The following is a 21059-nucleotide window of genomic DNA, read 5'->3' on the forward strand; positions in this document are numbered from 1 at the left end:
TGGAAATCCCCAGACCGCCACTGGGGTTGTTGGTACCAGTCTGTATCCTTGCCTAATCTGTTTTCATTGACCCACATTGGCCTCTGACTTTGCCCCTCAGCTCTTGCTACATGCTACATGTTTGTATTTGAAAAGCCACAGGTAAGTGGAGGTTCAGTCTTTCTTTCTTTCTTTTTTTTTTTTTTTTTTTTTTGAGATGGAGTCTCTGTCGCCCAGGCTGGAGTGCAGTGGTGTGGCGTGATCTCGGCTCACTGCAACCTCCGCCTCCCAGGTTCAAGGGATTCTCCTGCCTGAGCCTCCCGAGTAACTGGGATTATAGGCACCCACCACCACACCCAGCTAATTTTTTGTATTTTTAGTAGAAACAGGGTTTCACAATGTTGCCAGGCTGGTCTTGAACTCCTTACCTCAGGCAATCTGCCTGCCTTGGCCTCCCAAAGTACTGGGATTACAGACGTGAGCCACCACGCCCGGGCCAGGTTCATCCTTTCTTCCAGGCATCCTTTCACTTAACCCCAGAGAGGCTTTTATCACACCACGCAATTGAAAAGCCACCGTAAGATCTCTCCCTTCACTGCTTCAGCTTTCCCATATCTTGGTATTTTGTTTGGGGATCCCTAGTTGTGGAAATACCTAGAGTAACCAGAAAACCTTTCAACTGAACATGATGTCATCTTTAAAGGACTAACTTCAGGACTGATAGCATAACAGAAAGCATATGAGGAAGGGTTAGAAACTTGTTACATCTGGTCACGTTGAAGCTTCAGTTGTTTTGCATTTTTTTTTGGAGGGGTGGTTAATTTTTTTCAACTAGTCTCACCTCTTAATTATTGAAGTACCAAAAGGGAATGAAGGAAATGAGCAAACTTGCAGTCAAGTCAGAGAATCATAGATGAGATACGAAAGAGGCCTTACAGCACCATTCATCCAACCTTGTTTTACACATAAGGAAACAGACTCAGAGAAGTCCACTGATTTGTGTTAAGTCACACAACTGGTCAGTGGAAATATTAATAAATAACTCTATGTAAGACATACCCAACCATTATACTATTAAAAAAGGGAACTTTCAGTGATAGGCTTCTTAGGAACATTTTTATTGTAGATAGAAATCATACATGAAGTGGCCAGGCACAGTGACTCACGCCTGTAATCCCAGCACTTTAGGAAGTGGGGCTGGCGGACCACTTGAGATCAGGAGTTGAGACCAGCCTGGCCAACATGGCAAAACCGTGTCTACTAAAAATACAAAAATTAGCCGGGCATGGTGGCACACACCTGTAATCCCACCTACTTGGGAGGCTGAGTCACAAGAATTGGTTGAATCCAAGAGGCAGAGGTTGCAGTGAGCCAAGATCATGCCACTGCATTCCTGTCTGGGCGACAGAGTGAAACTGTGTTTCAAAAAAAAAAAGCCCCCCCCCCCAAAAAAAAAGGAAAAGAAAAATAACACGTGAAGTATCGTATTGTGTTTCAGAACTTGAATTCCCATCTCACTTTGCCTCCACGTGATCAGGGAAGACCCACCCCCCGCCCCACCCCGCCCCAACTAGAAAGAGACTGAACATAAGCACAGTCCAAGGAAATCATACAACACCCAGATGTTGGGGCACAGAGATGGAGCAATCAGGCCCTGACCTCCATGTGGCAGGAACAGCTTGTCTGTTGTGCCTTCGCTGCTTCCTCAGTCCATACCGTCACCAGTCCAATGTGGAGGAGGCTGGAAGGAACTACCCCAACCATTTCTTCCATGTGTAGTATGATTTCATGGGAAGGATTATTCCTTTTTAGTGCATTGTTTGGCTATTGTAAGTGCTGGCTGAGTTCGAAATGCAGCATTGGCTGAATCAGTCCAGCCTCTCATTTCCCTGAATAGGTTACCAAACTCCAAATATAAGCCAATGATCAGGGGACGATAAGGGGGAAGTGATCAGATTCTACTTTGGGAGTGTAAATACGGGGTAATGTTGGATGTCACGTGCAGACTGAACTTTAACCTGCATAGGAGTTCAGTACTAGGCAAGAGATTGGAAGAAGGGGGCTGTCCTTGGAAGCATCTGGCAAGAGTATACCCCTGGAGATCTACTGGAAAACTTGGTATTAATAGAAGGGGGCTGTATAAGAAAAGGGAGCTGTATAAGTAGGAGGAAGGGGAGGTGTTACAGAAGCCGCTGTCCATGGTGCCACACGGACACTTCAGCTCGAGCTTACGGAGCTTGCAGGACTAGGGTTATTAAAAGCCTGACAAGCTGGCATACTGACTCTGAGGGTGGGGACAGCTGGGATAAAATTGGTATAGGCTAGGAACTGAAGCAATGAAAATCTCATTATGCAGAGAGGAAGGAGGTAAGTATTGAGAGGCCAGGGGTATGTGTTTGGGGATTTTTAATATTGTAGTAAATACATATGAGATTTACATTTTAACCATTTGAAATGTTATAATTTAGTGGCATTAAGTTTATTCACGATGTTGCCCAACCATCACCACTATCTAGTCTCAGAACTTTTTCATCACTCTACATGGAACTCCCATATCCATGAAGCAATCAGTCCCCATTCTAACCTCCTCCAAGTCCTTGGCAACCACTAATCTGCTTTCCCTCTATGTGGATTGTGAATGGATTTTGTCTCAGACAGATCTGGGTTTATCCTGGTTCTGCCATTTGGTAACAATGTGTCTTTGCTCAACTGACCGACTGCTTCTCTGAGCCTCAGTTTTCTGCATTTTTAGAATAGGAACAAAAATGCTTCACCTGCAGGACTCCTCTTATGAAGACTTTCTGTATGTTAAATGTTTGGCTGAATACCTGGCTCACTCTTGAGTGGAATGCAGTACATGGCAGTTATTGTTTGCTTCATAAAAGCAGTAACAATTAGCCAGTCATGGTGGGATGTGCCTGTAGTCTCAGCTACTCGGGAGGCTGAGGCACGAGAATCGCTTGAACCCGGGAGGTGGAGGTTGCAGTGAGCTGAGATCATGCCACTGCACTCCAGCCTGGACAACAGAGCAAGACTTTGTCTCAAAAAATAAAAATATAAAATAAAAAAATAAAAGCAGTAACAGTGGGCTTCCTTTAAATTGTGTACTACTGTATTTACTGCCTATTCACCAAAAATTCAGGTAACACTACTTCATAATCTACTCTGATAGGTGCTGAAAAAGGGAGCTTGACTTTTGCCTTCCAGGCTAGTTCAGGAGTTGGGAGATAACTATGTACTATATTCCTGGACCAATTATATGTCACAGGCTCTAAAGTGCAATTGGAATTTAAAGAAGAAAAATCATTTCATAGTGGTTAGGTGCTCAATATTTGAATGAATGAGTGAATGAATGAATGAACAGTTGAAGAGTAAATATATGGCAGGCTTATGGAGGAGGCAGAACTTGTGCTGGATCAATTTAATAAGTACCATTGCATATCTTTCATCTCCAAAATCAATCTGGTCATTAGGATGCATAGCAGTGCTTAAGGCAGATAAAAGAAACTGTATTTTTAAAAATTATGTATTTTTATTATTTAAAAATTTTAATTGACACATAATTGTACATAGTTATGTGAAACTGATTTTGAATATTGTTTTTAGATGACTAGTCCAAAATTTTTTAATTTTTATTTTATTTTATTTTTTGAGACAGTGTCTCACTCTGTCACCCAGGCTGGAATGTCTCACTCTGTCACCCAGGCTGGAGTGCAGTAGTCGCGATCTTGGCTCACTGCAACTTCTATCTCCTGGGTTCAAGCAATGATTCTCGTGCCTCAGCCTCTTGAGTAGCTGGAATTACAGGCCCACCCCACCACACCTGGCTAGTTTTTGCATTTTTAGTAGAGACAGGGTTTTGTCATGTTGGCCAGGCTGGTCTCAAACTCCTGGACTCAAGTGATCCTCCCTCCTGAGCCTCCCAAAGTGCTGGGGTTACAGATGTGAGCCACCACACCCAGCCCAAAACTTTTATTTTTTATTTTAATTAGTTTTTTAGAGACAGAATCTTGTTCTGTTGCTCGGGCTGGAGTGCAATGGCTCACTGCAGCCTCAAGCCCCTGGGCTCAAGAGATCCTCTTGCCTTAGCCTCCAGTGTAGCTGGAAGTACAGGCATGCACCACCATGCCCAGCTAATTTTTATTTTTTGTAGAGATGGGGTCATGCTATGTTGCCCAGGCTGGTCTTGAACTGGGCACAAGTGATCTTACCACCTCAGCCTCAAAGTGCTGGGATTATAGGCATGAGCCACTGCATCCAGCCCAAAACTTGTAAAGGATACATGTACTTCCATCAAGGAAGTTTAAAGGGAGGTAGATTTGAGCTCAATACAGAAGAAATTTACTATTAGTGTTGGAAGGGAGGTGGCAATTGTGTATAGATCAAGGAGAGGCCATTGACATTCTTTAAGATACTATAGAAAACATTTATTTATCAGATTGAACCAAAAGAAAACCTTAATTCTAAATCTTTTCACTTAAAAAAAAAGTCCTATTTCTCTGTTTCTATCTGTGAACTTGATAGATACTAGTTGGTAAATTGGTAAGGGTTATTCTTTTTTATTTTTTTGAGACAGAGTCTTGCTCTATTGCCCAGGCTGGAGTACAATGGCATGATCTTGGCTCACTGCAACCTCCACCTCCTAGGTTCAAGCGATTCTCCTGCCTCAGCCTCCCGAGTAGCTGGGATTATAGGTGTGCACCACTACGTCTGGCTAACTTTTGTATTTTTAGTAGAGACAGGTTTCACCATGTTGGCCAGGCTGGTCTCGAACTCCTGACCTCGTGATCCACGCCCCCCGCCCACCGCCCACCGCCTCCCAAAGTGCTGGGATTACAGGTGTTGTGAACCGCAGTGCCCAGCTGATAAGGGCTATTCTTAATTTTTCTTTCTCTTTCTGCATGCTCTTCCCCTTATCATTATCCATTTAACCTGCTTTATTTTTCTTCCTAGTACTCATCACTACCTGGTATTTATATAGTTGTTTCTTGCCTGTCTCCTTGACTAGAATGTTAGCTCCTTGAAGCAGATACTTTGTTCAGCACCGTATCTGCAGGGCTGCAAGTGTGCTAGCACAAAAGTGGCACTCAATAAACATTTGTTGAATCTTTATATAAAAATAATATATATGTATAAATAGCTGTACGTTATTTCCTAAATTTTAGGCACAAGTAGTACTTGTTCATTATAAGAAGATATAGAAAAGTATAAGGAAGAAACACACAAAAAATTAGCGGAATTTTTTTTTTTTTTTTGAGATGGTGTTTTACTCTTGTTGCCCAGGCTGGAGTGCAGTGGCACGATCTCGGCTCACTGCAACTTCCGCCTCCCGGGTTCAAGCAATTCTCCTGCCTCAGCTTCCCAAGCAGCTGGGATTACAGGCATGTGCCACCATGCACTGCTAACTTTATATTTTTAGTAGAAATGGGGTTTCACCATGTTGGTCAGGCTGATGTCAAACTCCTGACCTCAGGTGATCCACCCGCCTCAGCCTCCCAAAGTGCTGGGATTATAGGTGTGAGCCACCGCCCCTGGCCAAATTAGAGGAATTTATCAGCAACAACATATACCCCTGAGGAATGTGCTCAGTTGAGTTCTTGTTAAAGTTTGGGGTGCTTTGGCCCTATCAAGCCAGTAAATAATGAAGACTTAACTCCATTTGTTTTTTGTTTTCTTTGTTGTTCTTGTTTGGGGGCTTATTATTTTTTGTACAAAAAATCCTGGTAAGGAAGGATGGCTCCACAGGGATTACCTCTGAGAACACAGGATCCAAAGCCAAACAATAGGTCTTTACGTTATCTGGAAGAATCTCTTCTTTTGCCTCCTGTAATTGGTGATATCATCATTAGGCCTGTACATGACTTCTGAACGCTGCTGTACACAGCACTTCATTTAGCTGGGCTTATGGAGATTAGATCATGCACAGGAAGCTGGCTCCTTGGCTCACAGGCTCCAGAGAAGAGTCAGGAGGCTTAAGGGATGTGAAAAATTAGGGTTGATTTTTAAGAGACAGGATTCACTGGAAAAGTACAGAGATTTTTCCAGCTCATGAAAGTGCCTCCATGATCTTTAGTTTCATGAACAACGTTGATTCCTTCAAAACTCTTTTCTATAAATAAGGGCCTCTTTGAACTTCCCTTCCCTTCCTTTTATTGTATTGTATTTTATTTTATTTTTTATAGAGATGGGGTCTCACCATGTTGCCAAGGCTATTCTCAAACTCCTGGGCTCAAGTGATCCTCCCTCCTTTGCCTCCCTAAGTGCTGGGATTACAGGTGTGAGCCATCATACTGGGCTCCTTTCACCCTCAAAATAGGGCCACTAGTAGTGACTTTGTGAGATTGTTATAATTTTAACAAGCTAGCTCTTTAAAGAATCTAGCATAGTACTTGGAAGATAAAAACCTATTATGATTCCCAGAACATATACCATGAGCATAATCATTGTTAGCTCATTTTCTTTCTCTTTTTACCATTATCACTGTCCATACTATCAGGTTTTAATTAACTTCTTATAACAGAATTACATTTTGAAATCCTATTGTGTTTAATTGGAGTTTTGAATAACATTTTTGTACTTCTTAAGATACTTTCAATTATCTGCCTTATTATTATTATTATTATTATTATTGGTTTACTTGGCTGGGTGCAGTGGCTCATGCCTGTAATTCCAGCACTTTGGGAGGACGAGACAGGAGGATTGCTTGGGCCCAGGAGTTCGAGACCAGCCTAAGCAACATGGCAAAACCCCATCTCTACTGAAAATACAAAACATTAGCCATGCATGCTGGTGTGTGCCTGTGGTCCCGGCTACCCGTGAGGCTGAGATGGGAATATCACTTGAGCTTGGAGATTGAGGCTGCAGTGATCTGTGATTGCACCACTGCATTCCAACCTGGGTGAGAGAGACCACATCTCAAGTATAATAATAGGTTTACTTTTTTTATTCTTCCCATATATCACAAGCAATATGAAGGATTATGACCCTTACTGATTTTTATATTCACTACAGTACCTAAAACAGTGCTTTGAGCCCAGTGAGCGTTCAGTAAAAGTTTGTCGAATTGAATGTATTTGTGCTAGCCTTGTTGAAAGGTACAACTAAAACATGCAACATTATGATTATTGATAAAAGTCACCATCCTCACACACTTTTTTTTTTTTTTTTTTTTCCACAGGCAGTAGTCAACATCCTCACACACTTAACCATGTAGAGCCAGTACAGATCTAGGTGAAGAGTGCAATTACTTTTCTTCTTTTTTGAGACAGGGTCTTACTCTGTCACCCAGGCTGGAGGGCAGTAGCGTGATCATAGCTTATTGCAGCTTTGAATTCCTGGGCTCAAGCGATCCTCTTGCCTCAGCCCACCATGTAGTTAGGACTGTAGGTGTGCACTACCAAGCCTGGCTAATTTTTAAATTTTTTTGTAGAGATGGGGTCTTACTATGTTGCCCAGCTAGGCTTGAATCCTGGCCTTAAACAATCCTCCCTCCATGACGTCCAAAAATTCTGGGATTACAGACATGAGCCACTGTGCCCAGCCCTACAGGATAATTTCTTTGAACATTTATAGAATTAGGGAGAATAGGACATGTCCATGTGGTGGTCACATCTTAAGAGTGATGAAACTGGAATAAGCAGTGTTTTGGGTTTGGTTTGATTTTCCAAATCCAGTTTTAAGTTTTTCCCTTTGGTAGTAATTACTTGTTCCTAATAGCAGGGCCTTCAGCAGTAGGACAGTTATCATCTAGTTAAACAATAGGTAGATTAGGAAACTCAGACATAGCCAGAAGTAGGAAAGGAAGAGGTCAGAAAGCAGGGTAGTTGACCTATTCTGGGCAGTTCTAGGGACTGCACACATGAAATGGTGCTGTTCCAGTTCACTGTCTTGTTTCAGCCTATTTGCCAAACTCAAATGGTTTCATTGCCATATCTGAGCACATCTTTGGAGCTAAAATGGTGTGATTCAGATGAGATATTGCTTAAGACGCTGAGCCCTGCTAGGTGTTTGGTGTGTGATTCTCATTGCTCTGGCCAGGCAGTCATGGGATTATTATTCTTCACCATTTCCTTTTTTCTAGGTGTACGTGGTTGGGAATGAACCTTTAACAGTTTTGATGGATTCCCTGCTTCCAGTCCTGGGGGTGCTTTTTCTTCTCTACTGTTTTACTAAGCAGAGTGTGTCTCACATAAGGTAAACAATCAAGGGACCCTTATTTGTTTATAAATAGAATCTTATTTGTTTATAAATTGTAATGTCTTTTTTGCATGTTGTTTTTGTTCTTATTTTGAATTTATATTTGTCACTTTGAAATTATCATTTCCTTTCAAAGTCAGGAAAACACTGGGATCTTCCTATTTTGCTCATCTAGAAGAGAACAAGAATTTTGAAGATCACAGGGCATTGGATACAGTTTTTAGAATGACTTTCCTCAGCCTCTGTCCTAAATCTCAAAGATAAAATCTCTGTTTACATGTGTAAACATGCCACTTTTCGATCAGTGAGAAATACTGCAATTACATGTCTAGGAAGAAGGAAATAGGGGATGGATCATAATGACCTTGTGGGGAGTTAGAAAACACATTTGGAACATCTAGATCTGAATGTGGCACTTTGTAATTTAGCCTGGGATTTGGTGTTGGTGATGCAGTGTGTTGTTTAGAAAGAAGGGATTTCTTAGTCATCCAGAAAATACCCTTTTGTCGTAGAATTTAAGTAGGATTCATTTTGTATCAGCTCTATTTTCACAGTAATTTATGTTGTTTCTTCCTCCAGGTAAGAGTTATCTCAAGTCCTACAGAATTATGATTTTTGGTGTTTGGAGATCCTCACATGTAATCCAATATGCAATAATAGTACCTTCTTCACAGAGTTATTGTGAAGACTAAATATGCATTAATGTGTTTAGTACAGTCCCCGGCAAATAGTAAGCTCAATAAATGGTAGCTATCATTATCACCATTGCTAAGTGGTGAAGGAAAACACCATCTCTTGTACTATTCAAAGCTTACATAGTGCCCCTGGCTCTTCAGCTTGAGTCAGCACATCCTTGTATCCCACAGCTGCAATGGCAACGACAAGAGAGAATGCATTGGAAGAGGGAGGCTGTACATCTGTGAACTTGGTTTCAAGGGACAGTCCATAAAATAACTCCTGTTTTTGTTTTTTTTGAGGTGGAGTCTCACTCTGTCACCCAGACTGGGGTGCAGTGGTGTGATCTTGGCTCACTGCAACCTCCGCCTCCTAAGTTCAGGCGATTCTCCTGCCTCAGCCTCCTGGGTAGCTGGGCTTATAGGCACCTTCCACCATGCCCAGCTAATTTTTGTAGTTTTAGTAGAGACAGTGTTTCACCATGTGGCCAGGCTGGTCTTGAACTCCTGACCTCCGGTGATCCACCCACCTCAGCCTCCCAAAATGCTGGGATTACAGGCGTGAGCCACCGCACCTGGCCTCTTGTTTTTGTTTTAAAACTCAAGTCCTCACAGCACTGTCATGTCCTCATCAGAGACTGACAAGGAACATGTGAACAGTGATTTAGTTCCTCTGCTAGTTAATTGGCACAGATGAAAGGGGTTGAGGAATCAGCAATATTTTGTTGGTATGCTGTTTCTTGGTCTCCAGCTATTGGTCTTGCTGAGAGTAGATGATTTTTATCCGTGTATACTTTCTTTGACAGTGCCTGATGCAAAGGCAGTAGTACACTTGGAATTACCAAAAAAAAAAAAAAAAAAAAGAAATCACGTGGGGCTCATGTGGCAAATCAGGGTTGCTGCCAGAGCCAAGGATTAGTCAGTCACTCATTGAATTTCAGCATATTTGCATTCTGAAATTCACAAGAAACACACTTTCCACTCCTGCATTTCAGTAGTACTAGGAGATCGTGCCAGCATTTAAAATGCAGTGGAACCTGACAGCCTTTCTTTCTTTTTTTATGTTAGCTTGTTAGATGCATGGAGTAAGATGACAAGCTCATTCATAACTGCTTTTTCTGCCAGGTCACTTTGCCAAGAAATCTTATTATGGATTCTGGGGAAGCTGGAAAGGAAGAAGGCAATTGCCAGCCTGAAAGGATTTGCAGGGTTGGACAAAGCTGTGCCCTCTCTCCATTCTCTGTGTCAGTTTAGAGCTGCCACTCAAGGTGGCATTATGATTACCATCAAAGAGGCCATTAGGTGAGTCCACCCATCTGTTACTGTCTCTTCAGATTTAGTTCCACCCAAAAGGCCATTCAGTGATTCAACCACTAAGGGGCGCTGATAGAAAAGAAATCAGAAACTCAAGTGGCTGAGGTGCCTGCTATTTATATTCTCTAAATGAAACGTGAGCCTTAAATAACCCTCCAGGTTTTTTCCCAAGATGCCTGCTAATAGTTGGTGCAATTTACTGGAGCCTCACAGCTCTGCATCGCAACAAGCCCACTTACTCCACCGTGTTTGCCAGTTAATCAGAGTAAAGGGCAAACACATGTTCACCCTTAACACCATAATAATCCAATTATCTTTCTGACTCTCAAAATGGTATATGTGTGTGTTTATAGTCAGACTTATTCCTGAGGGAAATTGTCTGATAGCTATCTTTTATGGTAATTTTATGATGGAAATTTGTTTCTTATAGGGATTGATTAGAAAGTGCTTAATAAATATTAGTGGAATGGATCATTTATTTCTCCAACATCTGACAATTGCATATTTTAAATTATTTCCACTTTCTGGATGATCTAATGTTATTACCTCAGAACATAAATTCCTGTTGGTCATAGTCCATGTAATATTCACGGATGACTGCTATCCTGTTTGGATTTCACATCACATTCAAAGTGCTGCTGTTTGTTGAAGTGTTGAAATATAATTATATATTCATGGTTAACTTGGTAAAGTTTTAAAACACCCCTTCAGTTTGATGGACTTGAGGAAAATAGAAAAACACATAGATTGCAAACAGAATTATCAGTACAAACTCAAGCTGCTATTCTGCCCAGCAACAGTTATCAAGAAGATGTTTTTGGCCAGGCACGGTGGCTCACACCTGTAATCCCAGCACTTTAGGAGGCTGAGGCGGGTGGATCACCTGAGGTTAGGAGTTTGAGACCAGCCTGGCCAACATGGTAAAACCCTATCTCTATTAAAAATACAAAAATTAGCCAGGCATGGTAGTGCATGCCTGTAGACCTAGCTACTTGTGAGGCTGAGGCACAAGAATTGCTTGAATCGGGAGGTGGAAGTTACGGTGAGCTGGGATCGTACCGCTGCACTCCAGCCTGGGCAACAGGGCGAGACCATCTCAAAAAAAAAAAAAAAAAGAAGGGCCAGGCGTGGTGGCTGCTCACACCTGTAATCCCAGCACTTTGGGAGGCCGAGGTGGGTGGATCACTTGAGGTCAGGAGTTCAACACCAGCCTGGCCAACATGGTGAAACCCATCTCTACTAAAAATACAAAAATTAGCCGGTTGTGGTGGCTGGCGCCTGTAGTCCCAGCTACTCGGGAGACTGAGGCAGGACTGTCACTTGAACCCAGGAGATGGAGGTTACAGTAAGCCAAGATTGCGCCACTGCACTCCAGCCTAGGTGACAGAGCGAGACTCTGTCTCAAAAAAAAAAAAAAAAAAAAGTTTATTTAAAGAAACTCTATAAGAGCAGCTTGGATTTTATGATCTTTAGATCCAGAGTTTTTACTTTTCTGGAATTAAATATAATTGTTTGGAATTTACTCTTTATCGTTGAATTTTTAAGAGTGACTAAAGTAGTGCTTCTTAAGATAATTGTCATGTGTTTTTGTTTTGTTTTGTTTTTTGGGGCTGAGTGTTGCTCTGTTGCTCAGACTGGAGTGCAATGGCATGATCTTGGCTCACTGCAACCTCCGCCTCCTGGGTTCAAGCAATTCTCTTGCCTCAGCCTGCCGAGTAGCTGGGACTACAGGCGCGCGCCACCATGCCAGGCTAACATCATGTTGTTTTAGGAGTATTTGAATACAGTACTTCATTTTCACAATCAAAATGGCTCACAGAAGCTTAGAAGTGACGTTTATCCATTTTGGCTTTTCCTTTAACATAGAATGTTGTGGAGAAAACATGACTGATCTGAAGGACTCTGGAAGATTCTGGGATAATACAAGAAATATCCTAAGCTAAATGTATAGGTTATTCATTCTATTAGAGGAATATGAAGTCCATGTTCTTAGTGAACTGGCACATTTTTTTTTTTTTTTTTTTGAGACAGAGTCTTGCTCTGGTGCCTAGGCTGGAGTGTAGTCGTGCCATCTCGGCTCACTGCAAACTCCGCCTCCCTGCAAACTCCGCCTCCCAGGTTCACGCCATTCTCCTGCCTCAGCCTCCCAGGTAGCTGGGACTACAGGCGCCCGCCACCTTGCCTGGCTAATTTTTTTGTATTTTCAGTAGAGACGGGGTTTCACCGTGTTAGCCAAGATGGTCTTGATCTCCTGACCTCGTGATCCACCCGCCTTGGCCTCCCAAAGTGCTGGGATTACAGGTGTGAGCCACCGTGCCCAGCCTGGCACATTGAGACATACTGCCCGATGAAATGGTCTGCCAAATTAATAATTGTACTTTTCAATGAGATGAAGAAACATCTGTCATTTTTTTTCTCAATTTAGTCTGAAAAAATTTTATGTCATTGGTCACTGAAATAACACATATTCTTTGTATAGTACAAAAAACACATAAAGAGGAAAACAAAAGTCAACTAATATCTTACTTCCTGTTCACATTATTTTAGTGTTTTGCTTTTTAGTGCATCTTCAATGCCTTTGTATTTGTTTATATGATGATACGGTATAATAATATAGTATCTTGAGCTGGGTATGGTAATCCCAGCACTTTGGGAGGCCAAGGTGTGAGGATTGCTTGAGGCCAGGAGTTCAAGACCAGCCTGGGCAACATAACAAGACCCCATTTCTTAAAAAAGGCCGGGCGCAGTGGCTCATGCCTGTAGTCCCAGCATTTTGGGAGGCCAAGACGGGCGGATCACCTGAGGTCAAGAGTTTGAGACCAGCCTGACCAACATGGAGAAACCCCATCTCTACTAAAAATATAAAATTAGCTGGGCCTGGTGGCATGGTGGCGCATGCCTGTATTCCCAGCTACTTGGGAGGCTGAGGCAGGAGAATTCCTTGAACCCAGGAGGCGGAGGTTGTGGTGGGCCAAGATTGCACAATTGCACTCCAGTCTGGGCAACAAGAATGGAACTATGTCTCAAAAAAATAAAATTGGGGCCAGGCACAGTGGCTCACGCCTGTAATCACAGCACTTTGGAAGAGGCTGAGGTGGGCGGATCACGAGGTCAGGAGTTTGAGACCAGCCTGGCCAACATGGTGAAACCCTGTCTCTACTAAAAATACAAAAATTAGCCAGGTATGGTGGCGGGCACCTGTAATCCCAGCTACTCGGGAGGCTGAGGCAGGAGAATCATTTGAACCCAGGAGGTGGAGGTTGCAGTGAGCCGAGATCGTGCCATTGCACTCCAGCCTAGGTGACAAGAGCGAAACTCCGTCTCAAAAAAAAAAAAATTAAAAAAATAGTAAGTACACACACAGGTATATGTATATGTATACATAGTATCTTTGTCTCTTCACTTGTCAGAAGAATTAAAAACTAAAAGCCATAGTACCTCATGAGAAAGTACAAAAATTTCTTGCCCAGCCTGGGCAATGTGGCAAAACCCGGTTTCTACAAAAAAATACAAAAATTAGTTGGTTGTGATGGTGCCCCTCTGTAGTCCCAGCTACTTAGGAGGCTGAAGTGGGAGGATTGCCTCACCCTGGGAGGTTGAGGCTGCAGTGAGCCATGATCGCACCACTGCACTCCAGCCTAGGCAATGAGTGAGACCCTGTCTCAAAAATTAAAAAAAACAAAAAACAAAAAATGGCCGAGCACAGTGGCTCACGCCTGTAATCCCAGCACTTTGGGAGGCCGAGGTGGGCGGATCACGAGGTCAGAAGTTTGAGACCAGCCTGGCCAACATAGTGAAACCCTGTCTCTACTAAAAATACAAAAAATTAGCTGGGCATGGTGGCGGGCACCTGTAATCCCAGCTACTCAGGAGGCTGAGGCAGGAGAATCACTTGAACCCAGGAGGTGGAGGTTGCAGTGAGCCAAGATCGCGCCATTGTATTCCAGCCTGGGCAACAAGAGCGAGATTCTATCTCAAATAAATAAATATAGAAATGTTCACAGTAATCATAGCACTGATTTAGCCAGATTTTATAACTTGGTTATCATGTTCAACCTACTCATTTTTCCGAACCTTTATGCATTTTCTTACCTCAGCTAGTTGGTTCCTTTCAGTTGAGACTGCATGTCCTCCCATGATGATCACGTCTTTTTCTGCTGCCCATAACCCTTCAGTGGCTCATCAGAAAAAAAGTCAAATTTCCTTTGAATGATATCCAAGGCCCTCTGTGATCTAGCCTTACTTTGCAGCCTTCTCTTTGTTTTTCCTCAGGACCCAGAATATCTGTGTATGACTTATACTTTAATTCCTCCTTGCTTTTGCAGAAGTAATAGTAGTTCTCCAACATCCATCATTTTTTTTTTTTTTTTTTAGAAATGAGATCTTGCCATGTTGTCTATGTTACTTGAGTTCAGTGGCTATTCATAGTTGTGACCATAATGCACTACAACCTCAAACTCCTGGGCTCAAGCAGTCTCCCTGCCTCAGCCTCCTAGTGCACTACAGGTGTGCACCACTGTGCCTGGCTAATATCCATCTTCATGACCATGCAGGACATAACAGCCTAGTTTCTTTCTTTTTTTTTTTTTTTTTTTTTTTTTAGATGGAATTTTTCTGTTTTTTCCCAGGCCGGAGGGCAGTGGCGCGATCTCGGCTCACTGCAAGCTCCGCCTCCCGGGTTCACGCCATTCTCCTGCCTCAGCCTCTCCGAGTAGCTGGGACTACAGGCGCCCGCCACCACGCCCGGCTAATTTTTTGTATTTTTAATAGAGACGGGGTTTCACCGTGGTCTCGATCTCCTGACCTCGTGACCCACCCGCCTCGGCCTCCCAAAGTGCTGGGATTACAGCCGTGTGCCTTGCGCCTGGGCCTTTTTTTTTTTTTTTGAGATGGAATTTCGCTCTTGTCACCCAGGCTGGAGTGCAATGGCACGATCTCGGCTCACTGCAACCTCCACCTCCTGAGTTCAAGCGATTCTCCTGCCTTAGCCTCCCAAGTAGCTGGGATTACAGGCATGAGCCACCACGCCCAGCTAATTTTTGTATTTTTTAGTAGAGACGGAGTTTCACCATGTTGGCCAGGCTAGTCTCAAACTCCTGACCTCAGGTGATCCACCCGCCTTGGCTTCCCAAAGTGCTGGGATTACAGGTGTGAGCCACCTCACCCAGACCTTGATTTTTTTTTTTTTTTAGTAGAGACGGGGTTTCACTGTGTTAGCCAGGATGGTTTCGATCTCCTGACCTCATTATCCGCCCACCTTGGCCTCCCAAAGTGCTGCGATTACAGGCGTGAGCCACCGCGCCTGGCCCATAACAGCCTAGTTTCTGATAATCAATACTTTTTTCAGAATGGAGAAATAATAAAATAAGTTAAATAAATTTGGGGGATCTTTTTAATGGTTAACTGTTTGGACATAACATGTTACTTTAGAAGATTGTTATGGGGTTTAAAATTATGTGTATCTATGGTGACACTGCCAAGATAAATTTTACCCTGCATTGCAGTGATGAAGATGAAGATGAAGCCCTGTACAAGAAGGTATCCTCAGAGCAGGGTCGAGTGGAGCATCTCGGGGACTTGCTGTCCCACTGCCAGGAATGCGGTTTGGCAGGAGACTTCTTCATCTTCTGTTTGAAAGTAAGAACTACCTGTAGTTCCTGGTCAGTGTTGTTCCAGGGGAGTTCCAGGAAACCCTTTGAATTTTCAAAGCATTTATAATTTTAGGTCCTAAAATGTAGGCCCTAATTTAAGGAAAATGGTCAGAGGACATAAAGGAATTTATTTTTTAGTAGCCTTTGGATTAGTAAAAAGAAGAAACTTTTCTTCACTAGTACTCATGTTATCTACTACTTCTCCAAGTAATCGGCACTGACAGTTTAGAGATGAACAAAGCAAAACCCTCCATCTATGAAAGGGTTAATCTTTGCTCTGTGTTGACAGTAAGAACTCTTTTGAAGTTAATAGCAGGTTTTACAGCTATAGAGTAATCCCTTATCCTTTCTGACTGTTGTTTTGTCAGGTATTTGCAAAGGAGATTTAGCAATTCTGCCTCCTTCATTTCGTTTTGCAGGCACTTGAAGCCTTTTCCGGGTTTGTTTCTTAGTGCCAGTGGTTGTGCTTTGCTTGCTTTTCTTCTGTACTCTGACAGTAACTTGTACCCCATAATGTTACTCCTTGTTGCACTGTATGACATCATAAGCCAGTGACCTCCAGCTCTGCTTTCTCAGCTTCTTCCCCTAAATAAAGTGTCTACTTTAAAAGAACTCTAAGAGAGTTTAAGGTTTCTGTGGGTATGGGAGAATTCAAGGAGGGAATCAGGGCTAACATTTCGAGAACTTGAAATAGGGGACACTTTTTGATGCCTTCTTACCTCCCATGTTCACACCCATCCCCATGCCCAGCAATACTCTTTCTAAATAACGTTCCAAGGGGATGTGCTCTTAATTGTATACTTAAAAAAAGGTGGCTCACGCCTATAATCCCAGCACTTTGGGAGGCCGAGCCAGGTGGATCACCTGAGCTCGGGCATTTGAGACCAGCCTGGGCAACATGGCGAAACCCCGTCTCTACCAAAAATACAAAAAAAAATTAGCCTGGCATGGTGGCTTGTGCCTGTAGTCGCAGCTACTTGGGAGGCTAAGGTGAGAGGATCACTTGAGCCCAGGAGGCAGAGGTTTCAGTGAGCCAAAAAGGGTAGGTGAATAGCCTACAAAACCCACAGTAATACATGATTTCTTAGAAGTTAGTTCTAAGTATCTTAGAGGAAAAGAGCCGTAGTGCTGGAGGCATCTCATGGTCTCCAAAAGGGGTTTGAGAATGTGAGGTGATCTGAGGTCTCAGTTCAAGGAAGGCCACTAGTAGAAATAATAAAAATACCCACAAAGCAGAAAGCTTGTCAAACCATTTCTTTGTGTGTGTGTTTTATTATGAGATTTTAAATTTTTATATACATGGTATCATACTGTACATATTATTCTGCAACTTAGATTTTTCACTCAGTAGTATTTTTGAGATCTGTCTATATTGATAACCATATAAATCTAATTCATTTATTTTAACTGCTGTGATACAGTAAATACATCATAATTTTTTCTTATTGCTGGACATTTAGCTTGTCTCCAAGTTTTGGCTATTATAAATAATGTTGCAACAAACACAGACTATTTCTTTAAACATGCAGTTCAAACAAAGTTTTCTACTTATGTTTGAGAAGGCCTTAGTTCTACTGGCTTTATCTTCACTTTTTCTTTCCTGCCATGCTTGTAGGAGTTGACTCATGTGGCCTCGGAAAATGAAACAGAGTTAAAAACTGAGCCCTTCTCCAGCAAGAGCCTCTTGGAATTAGAGCAACATCAGACTCTTCTTGCGGAAGGCCAAGAGCGGAAGCTGCTTGTCCTGCAGCTGATGGCTATTCTGTGCGAGAGAATGTCTGAGCAGATATTCACAAACATCACTCAGGTCAGTAGTTGCCACATTCTGGACCCCAGCCTTTTTTTCTTTCCAAAAAATAAAGTTTAAAAATGTTGCTGAGAGTGTGATTTGATGACACCTGGATCATGAGGTGTTTCCTGGAATGCTGGTTAAATATGGAAACTACACAGCCCACACCAGGCCACTGAATCCAAAACGTTCCAGTGTCCTGAGACTCCACACGTTTAAGAAGCTCCCGAGGTGATTCTCATGCAAGTAAAATTTTGTCTTAAATGTTTATATGTTATGTTATAGTAGTTTTCAACTTTGGGTGCAAAAAAAGTTATCTGGGATCTTTTTCAATATATTGATAGCCAGCCCACGTTTAGAGATTCTGATTCAGCATGTCTGCATTAGAGCCCGGGCATCTTTGTCCTACTCAAGCTCCATGGATGATTCTAAGGTGTATCAAAACTTGAAAATGATTATACACTCAACTTGAAGAAATCACTAATAATAATGAGATCACCTTGAATTTTATTATAGGTTGTCTAACAGCTTATCTCCACAACATTCTGTAAAGTTTTAAGATGTTTTAAAAAATGCTTTTAGAGGAGTATCACTATGTGAGTCAGTGCCTGAATTGTATTGGCTCAGACATTATTTTTCCCACCTTTAAAAAAGATAGGAAATAAAAGTAATAAAGCAAAGGCAGTACAGTTGCCAGATTTTACCACTTAACTAGAATTAGTTGTTGCTTGGTTGGTCAATAGGCAGTTGTAAGATGGCATGATTGTCACGCTTAAATCTGATTCTCCAGCTCTTTGTATGGTCGTCATTGTCATCTGCCTTCGGGTGTTGCTAAGCAGCATTTCACTATAGCTCCTGCTGAGAAAATTTGCAGCTGCCTGTCAGCTCTGACTTACCGTGCCTGTTTAATGAGAATTATGCTCATGATTTCTTTCCTGGCCTCTTATTCTTTCAGTTCACTGACCCCGTGTTACTCAGTAGGGTGATTTGTTTCTCCTGTGTTTATATCCATTCCCTGAAGACTTTTTCATCCAGACCTTATGTTTTTGTCTCAGGATGCTAGTTGGAAGGGGAAATGGTCTAAAAACTGATATGACTTGAGCTTTTGCACTTAGCTCCCTTTACTCCTAATTAAGGAACAATGGTGTCAGGCTGGTACAAAAATGATTTGTCCCATTAAATTATCTTTCAGCTAAGGTTAAAATGTATCAGGGCAAAAAGAACCACAAGGAAATATTAAATTGCATTTGGTAATGTCACTGCTCGTGATAATATTGGTATATTGTTTTATTTTATTTTATTTTATTTTATTGAGACGGAGTCTCTGTCACCCAGGCTGGAGTACAGTGGCGCAATCTCAGCTCACTGCAACCTCCACCTCCTGGGTTCAAGCGATTCTCCTGCCTCACCCTTCCAAGGAGCTGGGATTACAGGTGTGCACCATTGTGCCCAGCTAATTTTTGTATTTTTAGTAGAGATGGGGTTTCACCATGTTGGCCAGGCTGATCTCGAACTCCTGACCTCAGGTGATCCACCCACCTTGGCCTCCCATAGTGCTGGGATTACAGGCGTGAGCTACCGCGCCCAGCCATTATTGGTATATTATTTTGAAACACACACATATAGATGAAGAAAATAAGTTAATATAATTTTGTGAATATTATTAGGAATCAAGATTTTTAGAATAAAAAAAAGAGGTATAAAGTAAAGAACCAGAGCAAAGACCTTATAATTTATTTTATTTTATTTTAAGAGACAGAGTCTTGCTATGTTGCCCAGGCTGGACTTGAATTCCTGGGCTCAAGTGATTCTCCCACCTCAGCCTCCCAAGTAGCTGAGACCACAGGTACACACCACTGTGCCTAGCTTAAAACCCTGTAATATTGAATTTCAGTTGGAAATATTAGTATGAACTCATAATTTATTTTTCTCTCTTTAAAAAATAGATATTTCCAGCTCAGTCCATTGTCAATCCCAAGAAGCAATGACAACCCAGTGGCAATAAGCATTCTTAGTGACAATTTATAGTTTCTTTTTTTTTCTTTGAGACCAAGTCTGACTCTATCGGCCCAGGCTGGAGTGCAGTGGTGCGATCTTGGCTCACTGCAACCTCCACCTCCCGGGTTCAGGTGGTTCTCCTGCCTCAGCCTCCCAAGTAGCTGGGATTACAGGCACATGCCACCACGCCTGGCTAATTTTTGTATTTTTAGTAGAGATGGGGTTTCGCCATGTTGGCCAGGCTGGTCTTGAACTCCTGACCTCAACCAATCCACCTGTCTTCGGCCTCCCAAAGTGCTGGGATTACAGGCATGAGCCACTGTGCCCAGCCCAATTTATAGTTTCTAAATACCATTTTCTACTAAAAGAATTCTAAGCTTTATATGGAATAAGGTTGATTCAAAGTCTGAGGCAGGCAGGAATCATACATTTATAAGCCTCAAGGCATCTTGTTGTGCTTAAATACAAGGAAACGACCTAAGATGAATGGGATCATATCTGTAGCACACTGGAGCCAACTTGAAGGTACTCCCATTGCCATAGATAGGACAATTAGATCATTAAAAGGAATAATGCCTGCAACGGTTGAAGTACATCAAAGATATAAAAATCTGAGTCAAAGAAAAAACCCTCATAGGACATCTTTGCAATTGCCAGGGCATCAACTCATTATTTTGTACCTTGATAAGTAAAGGGAAAGAATAAAGCATTTGTCTTGTGTTTCCTGTAGGAATTGTATGTCAGGGTAACCAAATGGTATATGAAGGAAAATCTTTCTTTATAGGAGAATCACAGCTAAAAATTCAAAAAGAAAACTAGAAAATTACATCTTGGCTGGGTGCTATGACTCACGCCTGTAAATCTTAGCACTTTGGGAGTCTGAAGCAGGAGGATTGCCTGAGCCCAGGAGTTCAAGACCAGCCTGGGCAACATGTCAAAACCTCACCTCTACTGAAAATACAAAAACTAGACCAGGTGCAGTGGCTCACGCCTGGAATCCCAGCACTTTGGGAGGCTGAGGTGGGCAGATCACTTGAGGCCAGGAGTTTGAGACCAGCCTGGCCAACATGGTAAAACCCCATCTCCACTAAAAATACAAAAAATTAACCAGGCATCGTGGTGCGTGCCTATAATCCCAACTACTGGGAGGCTGAAGCAGGAGAATCGCTTGAACTTGGGAGGTGGAGGTTGCAGTGAGCCGAGATCGCACCACTGCACTGCGCTCTAGGCTGGGTGACAAGAGCAAAACTCCATCTCAAAAAACAAAAAACATTTAAACAATAGGGAAGTTCATAATGTAAAAAATAGGGACTTCCGGTGAAAGACAGTGTACTGAACACGTTTTTTTTTTTTTTTTTTGAGACGGAGTCTCACTCTGTTCGCCCAGGCTGGAGTGCAGTGGCGTGATCTTGGCTCACTGCAAGCTCTGCCTCCTGAGTTCACGCCATTCTCCTGCCT

General features: G+C 42.4%; 1 protein-coding gene across 8 annotated transcripts in view; it reads left to right on the top strand.

Moving 5' to 3' along the window:
* TANGO6 (transport and golgi organization 6 homolog) overlaps positions 1–21059 on the top strand; it is a 241790-nt gene that overhangs the window by 35471 nt on the left and 185260 nt on the right. For all 8 annotated transcript variants that reach the window (XR_004248798.2, XM_032157750.2, XM_058441145.1 and 5 more), the window contains exons 7-10: positions 8060–8172; positions 9975–10151; positions 15668–15800; positions 17430–17621. Coding sequence is in view for 7 of the 8 variants with exons in the window: in XM_032157750.2 (XP_032013641.1) it covers positions 8060–8172; positions 9975–10151; positions 15668–15800; positions 17430–17621 (615 nt within the window). In the remaining variant the exon portion in view is untranslated. The remainder of the gene's footprint in view (positions 1–8059; positions 8173–9974; positions 10152–15667; positions 15801–17429; positions 17622–21059) is intronic.

Source organism: Hylobates moloch, unplaced genomic scaffold, assembly GCF_009828535.3.
Source record: "Hylobates moloch isolate HMO894 unplaced genomic scaffold, HMol_V3 SCAFFOLD_6, whole genome shotgun sequence".
NCBI classification, from domain to species: domain Eukaryota; kingdom Metazoa; phylum Chordata; class Mammalia; order Primates; family Hylobatidae; genus Hylobates; species Hylobates moloch.